This window comes from Pteropus vampyrus, unplaced genomic scaffold (assembly GCF_000151845.1).
Source record: "Pteropus vampyrus isolate Shadow unplaced genomic scaffold, Pvam_2.0 Scaffold37, whole genome shotgun sequence".
Taxonomy (NCBI): domain Eukaryota; kingdom Metazoa; phylum Chordata; class Mammalia; order Chiroptera; family Pteropodidae; genus Pteropus; species Pteropus vampyrus.
In genome coordinates, this window is record NW_011888818.1 from 7,562,251 (window position 1) to 7,575,054 (window position 12,804).

The 12,804-nt window shown below is 45.8% G+C and overlaps 2 protein-coding genes across 3 annotated transcripts in view; one reads left to right on the forward strand and one right to left on the reverse strand.

Moving 5' to 3' along the window:
• The window catches only part of CCT7 (chaperonin containing TCP1 subunit 7), a 17,493-nt gene extending 9,731 nt beyond the window's left edge, over window positions 1–7,762 (reverse strand). For both annotated transcript variants that reach the window (XM_023529482.1, XM_011358154.2), the window contains exons 1-4: window positions 7,584–7,762; window positions 2,891–3,044; window positions 2,277–2,383; window positions 790–915 (exon numbers count right to left, since the gene is read on the reverse strand). In XM_023529482.1, the coding sequence (XP_023385250.1) occupies window positions 790–915; window positions 2,277–2,383; window positions 2,891–3,044; window positions 7,584–7,589 (393 nt within the window). In that variant the 5' untranslated portion in view covers window positions 7,590–7,762. The remainder of the gene's footprint in view (window positions 1–789; window positions 916–2,276; window positions 2,384–2,890; window positions 3,045–7,583) is intronic.
• A 649-nt stretch (window positions 7,763–8,411) lies between these two features.
• Window positions 8,412–12,749, forward strand: PRADC1 (protease associated domain containing 1). Its single transcript, XM_011358155.2, has 5 exons — window positions 8,412–8,881; window positions 10,783–10,883; window positions 11,396–11,505; window positions 11,779–11,946; window positions 12,159–12,749. Exons 1-5 carry the CDS (start codon window positions 8,815–8,817, stop codon window positions 12,277–12,279), a joined length of 567 nt encoding a protein of 188 aa, XP_011356457.1. The 5' UTR covers window positions 8,412–8,814; the 3' UTR covers window positions 12,280–12,749.
• Window positions 12,750–12,804: the final 55 nt, after the last annotated feature.

The window sequence follows — 12,804 nt, forward strand, 5'->3', positions numbered from 1 at the left end:
GAATGAGTCTCTCATGCTACAAACTGGAGAAGTGGATCCCAACCTCTCTTCCTAGTCCCTAATCTGTCTATTCTCAAATCTTAAGCATTCCCATTCTACCGCTGATACATAAGTCTTATAGCTGCCCAGAAAAAAAACATAAATCTCTATAGTTTAGAAAACTCCCAAAGTTAGAAATGTAGCGTACGTACAGTTCTGAAGAACCATCAGAGTATTTTCAGGATTTAGCTCTGGATATTGCAGGTAACATACTAAAACAAATGAGTTGAAACAAGCTACAATACTAGATTAGGCCAAACCTTCTGGCTTATGAAAAACATCTACGACAACTTCTAGCACTTTATATACTAATTAGATACATTACATGATATACATGTATCTCACTTCTCATATGTCTAATTTCAATGTCACCACCCTGAAACAGAGATAGTAAGAGGAGAGATTAAGGCCTGGAGGGGCTGACTTGCCCCAAGTCACAGTATAAAGGTCAAAAAAAGCCAGGTGTCAGGATGTGCTATGAGATATTTGATAAAACCAAAAATAGCTCTCATTTACTGAGAGCCTATAATATGTCTACATCAAAGTCTATCAGGAAACCTGAAGCTTAAAGAGATTTAAGTAATATATCTAGTCAAACAGCTACTGAATGGTAGAACTGAGATTTCCTATGGAGAATTCAGAAAATGTCCAAGGAACTCTTTCTAAGTCTCTCCACACCCCAGTAAAAGTATTCTCCTAGAACTACGAAGGTGCCTAGGCACAAGGCCAAGTTAGCCAGTAACCCCATACCAATTGGGTGGCAGTGCGGAAAGCTCGGATGATGATCTGTGGGTGCAAACCTTCCTCCACATAGGGTTTCACCTGTTTCAGAAACTCTGCAGCCAGCAGGGTTACTGAGGTGGTGCCATCACCGACCTAGAAGAGGATGACAGGAAATTCACGTTTTCTCATGTTCAGGGATAAAGCTCCTAAACTCCATTTCTTGGCAATCTACCCATTTAAACTTGGGGACTGTTTAAATGGATGTGACGCTTTTTCATGGAAGTAAAGGTGTTTGTAACAAGTAGAAGAAAGGTGATGGTAGTTAGGTATCCATTCTATCAAATGGTACTGAGCTACAAAATTAACTGCCCAGCCAGGTCCATTCTCCAAAGAGGACCAATTTGGACAATCGAACTTCCTTGGGATATAAAATCATGTATGCAAATTAACCGAAAACTTATTTATTATATACAAGTCACTAAAATGAGTAAGACAGTCCTAGTCATGCTTGTAACACAATGCTTATGTGTCACAACCACAGTAGCAAGAGGCATGAAATATTCCTTAAGGAGCACAAAGTACTACAGGAGTTTACAAAAAAGGTAATTTCCAGCTAAATCCCATTAAAACAAACCCAGGACCAGCCAAAGTCCTTTAAATGTTAAACACTATTTGAAACAAGTAGATTACTAGTCTGCCAACAGTTCTTACATGGAAATTTTCTATGATGGCATCGAAACCCAATTTTAATGAGGGAGAAAAACAATAAGAGCTTGTAAAAAAAAAACTGGCTAACCCCTGTTTGGAAGAATTTTATTTGCAACTTATTTATGTCCATTGTATAATGTAAAGAATTCTCAAGGAGGAAAAGGGTTACTGTGGCAAAGGATTTAAGCTGCCAAATTCCTGGACAGAAAGGTACTATTCATTTGTTGAAGGCATTACCAGTCAGATCCAGACTCTTCTCACTTTAATTTTACATAAGCCACACTGTTTTATAAACTACTGGGTCCTAATAAACCTTTTCATATAACTTCAGGACATATGTATAATACTCTACAACACAAACTTGTCTTTTTCAATATTTATTATCAAGTCTCCAGAGTTAGAAATGGTTTTTTTAAAGGCAGTCTGGTTAATGCCACTAAATTGTATGTGTTAAAATGGCAAATTCTGTTATGTATATTTCATTACCATTAAAAAAGAAAAGAAAGAAGAGGGACTGGAAACCTCAGAGTTTCCAGCCCATCTTTTAAAGTGACTAACAGATGAGAGGTTAAATTATTTACCTAGCAACTCATATGAATGACAGCACATGGGCCTCAGCTACATGCAGTGGAACAGTAGAATTTTAAGAAAATTATTAACTCCATCTAAATATTTTTACAAGCATGTATTACTTTTGAAATTATAATTTTAGATGTAAAAATCAAAAACTTTTAAAGAGAGGAGAGCAAGGGAGCAAGCGGGCATGTGTTTTAACCTCCATTTAAACAATCTGCTTATTTTCCTACCTCAGCATCTTGAGATTTGGCAATATCCACTAAAGTCTTTGCTGCAGGATGGACAACGTCAAGGAGTTTCAGAATTGTGGCCCCATCATTAGAAATTGTGGCTTTGCCTTAAAAGGAACAAGCACAAAGTAAAACTTTAAAGACTCTTAAATTCTGTCCTCTACTTGGACTTGGAGTCCACAGTCTTTTCTGGGATGGGGCAGATGGGATCATGGCAAGAATAAACTAATCTTTTTATAGAGTTAGTTCTGAGCACAAAGGACCACCTAAAATCACAAGCTTCTGAAGACCACGAGCTCCTGATTTTCTTTGATCAACATTTTGTACATTTCAACTGGAGCTAGAAAATATTTTAAAAATGAGAATAAGAACCATCTAAATATTCTTAACATATACCCTAGCATCTCACATGTCAATTAATACACTAAACCATAAGGCACCAGGCTCCTAAGCCCAGATTCTCCCAAATATGCCCACAGGGCCCAGCTTCAAGTGAGCAATTCCTCAGAGATCTGAAAAGCAGTGGGATTTCTTATGTCAACCTTTGCTGGTCTCAAACACTCTCCAGGAGCCTCCTATCCGGCACCCTGGCCTGAGGAACACTGCAGACTTACCTCGGCCATCCACAAGGAGTTTATCCATGCCACGGGGGCCCAAGGTGGTTCTTACAGCCTCGGCAATGACTTGGCAGGCACTGATGTTACTTACAAGCTGGGGGATACCTTGGGAACTATCAGTCCCTTCTTTCAACAGGATAACTGGTGTGGGCTAGAAAAGAAAAAGTAATTGACTGCTTTTACTAATCATTTATTACAATGAAACTCGAGGGAAGGGTGAAGAAAAATGCTCCCATCTTCCCCATAACAAAAATATCTAGAGACCTTTTTAAACCACATTTTCTCACTGTCTACCACATCCATTCCTTAAAGAGACTCTGCCTCCAAAGACATTGCTAAGACCAAAGCATACCTGGTACATGTGCTAGAAAATGATTTGAGAAACGCTGATTGTAAAGAACAAATCAAACAGTAATGTGTTCTCCAGTGCCCAGCTGAATGAGCACAGCCTTTTCAACTTCTGACCCCATTCCCTGTGTTGAGGAATTAGGTCACAGCACAGAAGGAAGAAGCAGGTCATGCTCAGCATTCACCCTCCAGCAAAACATTCACTTATCTGCATCACAGCTTAATCCCAGAGAAGTAGATGGGGCACTGATGCGAAACAGGAGGTGTCAATTGCTTCAGGAGTTGTTCCCGGAGATGCCCAGGCAGGCAGTTTTACCAATGATGTTAGTTGGACTGTCCAGAAGTAGTCAGGCAGAGAAACAAATAGTACTTTTGTCCTGCCTCAAAAATGACAACGAATCCAATTCCTATAGCAATGTTTCCATTTCTTATGCTGGCTCCATAGAGCTTTCTATGACTCATCTCCGATCAGAAACTCCAAAGAAGTTTTTCTCTATTTTGCAATGGCCTTCACAATAGTCACTATCCCTACAGAGGCTTAATTTGCAGACCTGCTTTAGAAACTATGGAAGACAGGGATACTTGCTCATCTTAAAGGGCCTACTGAGATACCTTTGCTCCGGTAACCATTAACACAAGACAGTAATTCCTCAGCTTCGCAAACCAGGGCTCTTTGTCCCTGCACCTAAGCTTGTACCTTCAGAGATGAGCTCATGAAGCAGACCCAGTCTTCCCAGTGACTGTGACTAATCGTGTTTGAATGAAACAACCTATTAAGGGTATTAACTGTTTCAAAACTTTTCTTATATGTGTGCTATTAGGCTATGATTTAAAACTTATTTCCTACTGTGGAGTGTAACATAAAGTTTGAAAGCTACTGCCCACATCCACCTGTAGGGGTACTTCAGGTATCTGAGCAGGGAAGGCACAGAAAAGCACAGGGCTGTCTGGAATTCACACACCACAAAGTCTAGCCACCCATAAGGATGATGCCATCATATTAACTGGGCAATTCCTTAACAAGTTCAACTCTTTTGGCCAGTGCAATTGGAGGGTAGTAAGTAAGTGGAAGGCTGGAATAAGGCTGAAGAGGAAGGAAGGAACCAGACAACATACTCGCTTGTAGAGAATGTTAAGGAGTTGATATAAGATATAATGTGTAAATGAATAAAAAGGGGCTAGAGAGATGTCCAACAAACTCTAATGAGTAAAAAAGTGGTAGTAAAGAGAGTTTTGGCACTTTGTGTTGTCTATTTTCTGTTTTGTTTCAACTTTTTTCTAATGAACATGTGATATATTGCTTTTTTTTTTTTTTTTTAAAGAATTCCTATTAAATAACCCCTTAAATCTGAGGCCAGGCATGGGCTGGAGGAAAAATTCCTTCCTTTTCATGGTAGTGTCCCAAGTCTGGTGGCAAAAAAAAAAAATAAGGCTTCTCTATATTCTGAGCATTCTTTTGGGCCTCTTGCACCTTTTGTAAAGAAAGACGAAAGACGTACCCCCTGAAAGGCCCCACCTTCTCTCAGTCAGGCTAAATCATTCCTTGTGGCAGCCTCGGGTCTCCTAGAGTCCACCCCTGCTCTGGATGGAGTCTTAACTTTAAATCAACAACCAACTTGAGTCTCAATCCCTTCCTATTACCTTCAACAGATTCTTCTACCCCTCTAACAGGCTAACTTATCCAACGCTTTTATAGCCCTTTTCTCATCTCCAAACTGTACCCCCATCTACAAGAGCCACCCTGCCACTTCTATGTAACAATACTACTTTCTTATCACCAGGCCAGCAAATCTTCAGAGCCCCAATTCTTCCAGGAATTTTTCTCAGCATCAGCTAACGGGCATCCTGAACAGGGATCCCTTAACTCTCTCTTTGCTTTTTCTTGCACACAACTTTTACATTTGCCATCCTCTCTTAAAGTATGAGCTTCCCAAAGGTAAGAATCATAGTAATCTCAATTTGTAGAGTGCCTAAATTTGGCCACACATGAAGCGATATTCAGCAGTTTTTGGTGCTGACAATTCAACTGTTAAATATACGTACTCGTAAATGCTAGATATAAGTGATGACGTAAGAAAGAACTGGCTTCTTGACTTAGTTTTGGAAAAGCATTGGCAGTATGTTGACACTACATTCATAGAGAATTCTTAAGTACAAAACAAGAAGGGCTTGGAAGCAGCTGACTATATTGTCCCTAAGTTCCCTATGCATTGTAGGCCTTAGAGAAATGGCAAGCTGGGTAGAGATGGGTAGCAGAGCTAGATTGAGCCAAGCCAGGTCAAGCAGAACGGGTCCTCTTCTACGTTTCCCAGGGGCAAGCACTGCTATGAAAAGCCCAGTTTTTGTCTCTAAGCTACTATTCAATCTCACTCATTTCTATTCAAGTAGAGAAACAATAGCAGAATCCAGTAATCTGCCAAGGGTATCATGGAAGGCTTGGGAATTTCAGCTTAATGGTTTTTCTGCTCATCCTTAAAAATTTTACTAAGCATTATTAAGCATGGTGTTCTATAAAAATCACAACAGGTATTTACAGGCCAAGGCTTATAGTGCTCAACACAAAAGGCAAGGACATACACTGCACGAGCTATACTGAAGTCACAGGACTGAGGTTCTGGGGAGCCGTTTTACCTCTCTTCTTATACCAAAAGGTTTCTAGAATATCAGGGACCAATTCTATGACAGCAAGAAGGATTCTTGGTGATAGAAGTTCCACATTCCAAAAAGAGATAAACACCAGTACAACCGGGAAATTGAACAGGGGTCAGTTTGGGAAAAATCTAAGTGTGGTCATTTGGAGCTCCTGGTGAAGGTTTTTATCACGGGACAGAACCCTGGTTCTGATCCCCAGTTCTGTGGATGCCAACCAAAACTCATGGTAGCTTTGGCAGGAGGATGGATTGAGAGGAAAGGAAGCAAGCAACCACCTAGCAGAACAGCTAACATTTGCTGAGTGCTGACTACATGCTGGACACTTTACATATATTAGTTCATTTAATCCCCTCTAAACAGACTGAGGGCGAGAAACTTAATAACATGCTCAAAGTCACACACCTAGTAAGTAGCAGGGCTGAATTATATACTTAGGCGTTCAGCATGGCTCTCCAGAGCCTTTACTCTCAGCTGTTCTACTATGCTGCCTCTGTACAGAAGATAAAAATGACTTCAGAAAGAGTTAATGCTGAAGAGAGAGTGAAAAAAGACAGCACTGAAGGTATGAAGTGGAGAGGGTGTACAGATTAACGCCAGGTTCTTTCTATCTTGGGTACAAGCTGGATTCATAGGCTTTTGGTGAACACCTTATAGGTGTTTGGACAGGGAGAAGCTGCAGGAAGCTGCAGGAAGCAGGAAAAAAAAAAAAAACCCAGAGAACTGAATTGGACTAATAAGCTAAAATGAATGAGTGACTGCCAAGTGCACAGAAGACAACAGTTCACTCAAAGCAATATCTCAGCCAGGGTTTTGCCTCAAACACCTGGCCCTGTTTAACGGCAACTCGAGAGATACCACGGAGGCTTGGGACTCATGGAAGGTACCTGGAGTTATGAGATGGAGGAAAGGGATGCGTGGAAGGTCAGGATTCATCAAGCCAACTAATCAAAAAAATGAGACTCAGAGTTAGGTGGCCAATTAGAAAAGTCTGGTCTAATGTCAAAGCCGGAAGGGCAGAAAGGGTCGGAGTTTGAGCCTGGGTCTTCCCACCTCTTATGCAGTATTACCATCTGCCCTGCCCATTCTCTTGGCTGAGGAGTTGCACCCCATTAAGCAGCTGGGCATGGTACATTCAGTGGGCATTAAACATGTGTTTACTGAATGAATAAATGAATGAATGAATGAAAGTATGAGCAGAGGGGCCTCTTTCCATTTATGCAGCAACGCGCGAGCTGGGTACAGCAAGACCACAGTTGAGACCCTGCGCTCTATCCCATTCTAGGAAGGACACATCTTTACATCCGCATCTCCCAGGGCTTCCAAGTCTGGCCGCCGATCGCGTATGCACGCTCAATACGCACTCGTTTAAAACAGGTCACGATTGTGGGGGGCTCCAAAAAGCGGGCACCCGACGCGGGTTTGCAGCCCCGAAGCACCCTGGAACTTGTAGTCCCCAGCCAGCCTGACCACAGCATCCCCTCGAGTCCCACATAACCATCGCCAAGGGCCCCTGCTCTGTGCCAGAACCGAGGCAGGCCGCGGCAGGCCGGGGTCGCCCATAAATAGGCGATCGGGGCGAGGACAGAATCAGTAGGCAGGGGAAGGCCCTACTGGGCGAGTTCCGACCAGGCAGCCCCAGCCACAGGCCAGAAGGGAGCGGATGGCGAAGGATCCGCGAGATACCACTCACCATCATTTTGGAAGCTTAATCAGTGGCCCGCTACTCCTCTGAGCTCCGTGTCTGGGCCGCCCAGCAACCCCACAATTCCTTGCGCCAGAGAAATCCCCAGAAGCTTCGCTGAACGGTTAGACCTGCAGAGGAAAAGGACGGGCCACTTCCGTCACTCTATGGTTCCCTACCACAGAGTCGGCGTGGCTAGAAGGGCCAGAGGCGGAGCCTCTGAGGGCGCTCTTGAGAGAGGCGTTGGTTATCGAAGATTCGCCAAATTTCGGTCGTGCTTTTCTGTGAGCATGTAGGATACCTGCTCGGTCCGCGACATCTAATTCCACCCCCACTCTCCACTCCCCAAGATGCCAGACCAAGGACTGCAATAACTGTAAACATTTATTGAACGCTGTGGGGGCAAGCTTATGCTAAGTAAGCTCTTAACGTGAGTGATCTCATTTAATGCTCACAACCCTATGGCCTTGGTTATCATGCTCATTTTACAGATATGAGAACTGAGGCCGAGAGGTTAGGAAATGTGGCCAAAGTCACAGTTACACGGAAAGTGGTAGAGAAGCTGGCGTGGGCACCTGGCACAATGCCCGCTTTCTACTGCACTGGCCAGAGCCTCCTCCAGGGTGGGATGCATCCAGCCGCGTCCCCAGCGTCTATCACTGTAACCGCGCAAGCGCGGGTGGAACTGGGCAGAAGATGAGCAGGGCGGAGGTCTCAGGAGATATGGACGCTAGACGAATACTTGCCCAAGAAGCGAGTGGGGAAGAGGAAAGGGCAGGGGGAAGAAAGGAAAATCACTGTCGTGCGAGGCGGCTGAGGGGAGAATCACGCCGAGACCGCAAGAGTGGACGGCAACTGAAGCGAGTCTTGCGAGGAAACCACTTCCAATTCCCTGTGCTTCCCCGCCAGCTCGCCCACCAGGCCGCGAGGTCCTGGACCGTCGCAAGGAAATACTAGGGCGGGGCTGGGGTGGGGGCCGGCAGTTGCTGTTGAGAGTTTAGACAAATCAGCCCTCGGCCTCACTTCTCTTGACCAATAGGAAGTGGGCTAAGGCGCAGAGCGGAAAGTGTGGCTACATAGCAGGCACCAGAGCCAATCAGAGTGGGGCTCGCTTCCATCCGCCAACCAGAGGCGAGAGCGGGTCTGGGGGCGGGAGGCCAGAGCAGCTGTCAGGCTAAAGTCCCGCGAGCAACGCGCGGCAGGGCGGCTGTAGGAAGCGGCTCCTAGCCGGTCCCTGGAGATGGTCCTCGGCGCCGCGGGCTGGTGGTGTCTCCTGCTCTGGCTCCCTGCATGCGTCGCGGCTCACGGTGAGTGGCAACGGGCGGGGCTGTATTGCGGGACGGGCCATGCAGCTTGCGCGCGGCTCGGGCCAGGGGCTACAGGTCACCTTGGGGACCCTGAGAGTTCGGGGCAGGGCAGGTCTGGGGACGGGAGGCTGGAGTGAGTGGATGCTGGTTTTCAGGGACTTGAGTAGGGCGCGGCCTGCGGCTGGGCTCTGAGTCCTCATCTCCCCACGTCGAAGCAAGACTTTCCCCTACTCCCACTAACGCCTACCCAGGTGGCTGAGGGAGCGACCAAGAGGAGGAACAAGGGAGAACTAGAGACCCTACAAGCTGGATGTGAACACTCACATATACTGGAACACACATTCCTACACGTGGGCTCACACACACAAGCACAGACGTACACACACAACCTGTTTGCACCTACACGGGTACAGAAACTTATACAACCATATACACATGTATACCACGCTTAATTTACATAGATCAGCAGATACAAAGGCCAGGCAGATATGTGTGGGGAGGAGGGGGAGTTTAGTGATAATCTAGGAAGGCTTCCTGGGAGTGCGTCTGATATAAAGTCCTCACTACCAGGATAAAAGGCTGTATAGCCTGGTGCCAAGGCAGTGGAGCTCTACCTTGGGCTATGATTTGGGCAGTAGACAAAGACAACTAAAACTACAAACAGCCCCAACCCTGGCACACAGTAGTGGTTTGGTGTTTTGTTGATTGACTACACATTCCTCAGTCTCTCTGGGGTAAGGAAACTAGGGACTCAAGTCTAGGTGAAACATTACATTTTAGTGCTGAAGAGAAGTTCACACCCCAGAAAAATCTTGTTCTGACAATTCTCTTCATCAGTGCAACAGAGCTGCAAATAGTTGTTTTTCACTTAACAACCTTTACTGTGCACCCACTTTATCCTAGCCACTATGTTAGGTAATGTGGATACAGCATTGAATGAAGACTTACCCTTGCCCTAGTAGAGGAGACAGACATTAAACAAAAAATTATGAATACTGTATAATTACAAATTATATTGAAATTGTCAATGGAGAAAAAGTACATTTTGAATGGGCATAAAAGGAGGGCAGTCATAGGGCAGGTTTCTCTGAGAAAGTGACATTTAAGCTGCGATCTAACACATGAGTAGGAGTGAGCCAAGTAAAGAGGTAGAGGTGAGGTAGGGTGCAGGTAGGAATTCTCCCAGAGAGAGCAAACAGCTTGTAAGAAGACTCAGAGTGAAGAAACTGAAAGGAGGCCAGTGTAGCTTGAATAGAGAAAGGAGATGAGGTTGGAGTAACAGGCAAAGGACAGATGGAGCAGGGCCTTGCAGGCCACAATTAAGAGTAGATTTTAAGTGAAAGGGATGTCATTGAAGGGTATTGAAGCCATGGGAGTGGTGACATGATATTTGCTTTAAGATGTTTTAAGAAGATCCTTGGCTATTGTTTGGGGAATGGACCTTAAGGAGCAAGAATGGAGATGGAAGACCAGTCAGGACAGAAATGATAGTGGTGGACTAGGAGGATGGCAGTGGGACCAGAGAGTCAACTTTTACATTTTAGTGAGAATTTTGTACCCAGAATATCACATCTCCACCTTGAAACGCTCAGGTCCACTTCAGAACAAAGATGGATTAATCCTCAGAGAGATAGCAGTAGAGCTAAGATGGATTATCCCTGAGAGAGCTAACACTAGAGCACTTGGTCTTCCTGGCTCACCTCTGTAAGCAGCAGCAGCTATAAATTTGGGGTGTTACTAACTGTGCATCAACTCTATCCTCCCCAGGGCTGGGACCATCTACCTCACCCACCTGGAGGACCCATTTGGCTGAAGCTGGGTCCCTGGGCCCAGACTGTAGCCAGCCCAATTGAAGACACAGGGTTCATGGAGGCTTCTCATCTGTATTCTTTACCTTTCAGGATTACGTATCCATGATTATTTGTACTTCCAAGTGCTGAGTCCTGGAGACATTCGATATATTTTCACAGCTACACCTGCAAAGGACTTTGGTGGTATCTTTGTAAGTTCAGGGAGAGCCCCTCATCTCTGATCCTATCTCCATCTTTCCCCCACTAAGCCAAGGTAACCCTCTCATCCCTTTGACCAATACTTTGAGTGCTGGGACAGAAAAGGGAGCAGAATCCAGTTCTGCCCTCTAGGGTCTGCAGTGCAGGAAGGGCTTCCAGCTATTTCCCTGGGCATAATATAGACCTGGACACCAGTGGGATCAGCTATCTTTGGGAACATGAAATAGTGAAAAACCAAGGGCCCTGCCAGTTCTACCTCTGAATGACATGACTTAAGGCAAATTATTTTCCATTTCTGGGTCCACACCAACTACCCTGCCTATCTTGTGAAAAGGTAGGGTAGGGTGGGACAACTAGATAAGCTTTTGCGAGGATGTAGTTTCCAGCAAACAGAAATCACTCCTTTCCTTCTCACCTTTGTGAGGAGCTGATAAGATGGGATTGTCAGCCTGGTCCTAAAGCAGGCGCATCTCCTCATAGTCTAACCTGTCTAAATGTCTTTCAGCACACAAGGTATGAGCAGATTCATCTTGTCCCTGCGGAACCTTCAGAGGCCTGTGGAGAACTCAGCAACGGTTTCTTCATCCAGGACCAGATTGCTCTGGTGGAGAGGGGGTGAGGAGCAGATAGTCACTGGCACAAGGGGAGGGTAGGCACAGGGTAGATACTGAGATCAGTTGTGGTGGTGATGCTTTGAAATAGTTTTAAAATATTTCATTGTTTTAAGCGTCTTTAAGAAATGTCTTAAGATTATCCATGCCTTTTGGCCATTTATTTATGAGCCTTTATTAAAAACTATCCATGGTCTTTTTTCATTCTAGGGTGACAGCCTGGGGAGGGGTAGCTAGGGCCCTGCCTTTCCTTTGGTCTCATCACTACCTCTTCCAGGGGCTGCTCCTTCCTCTCCAAGACCCGGGTGGTTCAGGAGCACGGCGGGCGGGCAGTGATCATCTCTGACAACGCAGTTGACAATGACAGCTTCTACGTGGAGATGATCCAGGACAGTACCCAGCGCACGGCTGACATCCCTGCCCTCTTCCTACTCGGCCGAGATGGGTGAGGGCTCCTTGATTCTGGCTGTCCGCACCAGTCTGGGTGCCATGACTCGGGGAGGTCAAGGGGGCAAACACCAGTCCCAACCCACAAGCCTCATCTTGGGGTGCCCTAGCTGGGAGTTTTAGGCTCTGAAACTCCCAGTGATGGGGACAGTAGGGCATGATGGGATCCAGAGAAAGTGACCATGGCCACCTCTCTTCATGCCCTCCCAGCTACATGATCCGCCGCTCCCTGGAACAGCATGGGCTGCCATGGGCCATCATTTCCATCCCAGTCAATGTCACGAGCATCCCCACCTTTGAGCTGCTGCAACCACCCTGGACCTTCTGGTAGAAGAGTTGGTTCCACCTTCCAGCCATAAACTCTGGGCTGGAAAGGGGAAATCCAGGAATTCTGCTGTTTGGGACTTGGGAGTAGCACTTGGGGACAGGTGGAGCCAGGGAGAGAAAAAAGGCTTGGGCTTTGGCTAGGCTAAGGGAAGCCATACCAGTGATTTCATTTCCCCAGGGATGCCAGTGATTTCTTTTCCCCAGGGCCCCCAAGGGTGTCTCATGCTATGGGAAAGGGCAAGAGCCAGGCCCCAGGGCTTCTTGGCTAGAATCTGGAACAAAAGGGGCTAAAGGCAGGTGGCCTGAGAGCCATCTGTGACCTGTCACATTCCACCTGGCTCCAGCCTCCCCCACCCAGGACATCTCTTAGTGTCCTTCATAGCAGTTGCTGGACTGGTTTAAAGAGCTGGTGTTTGAGAACTTAATAAATCCTCACTGACTTTTTAGCAATAAAGGCTCTCATCAGGGTTGTAACTGTGTCCTAGAATAAGAGCACACAAGGGTGGGAGAGGCCTTCAAACTCATTCAT

Bases quoted from the DNA above. Each gene is read 5' to 3' on its own strand.
- PRADC1 (XM_011358155.2), top strand. From the start codon at position 8,815: ATGGTCCTCGGCGCCGCGGGCTGGTGGTGTCTCCTGCTCTGGCTCCCT. The intron at 8,882-10,782 runs GTGAGTGGCAAC...TTTACCTTTCAG, and splicing joins TGCATGCGTCGCGGCTCACG to GATTACGTATCCATGATTAT. The intron at 10,884-11,395 runs GTAAGTTCAGGG...AATGTCTTTCAG, and splicing joins AGGACTTTGGTGGTATCTTT to CACACAAGGTATGAGCAGAT.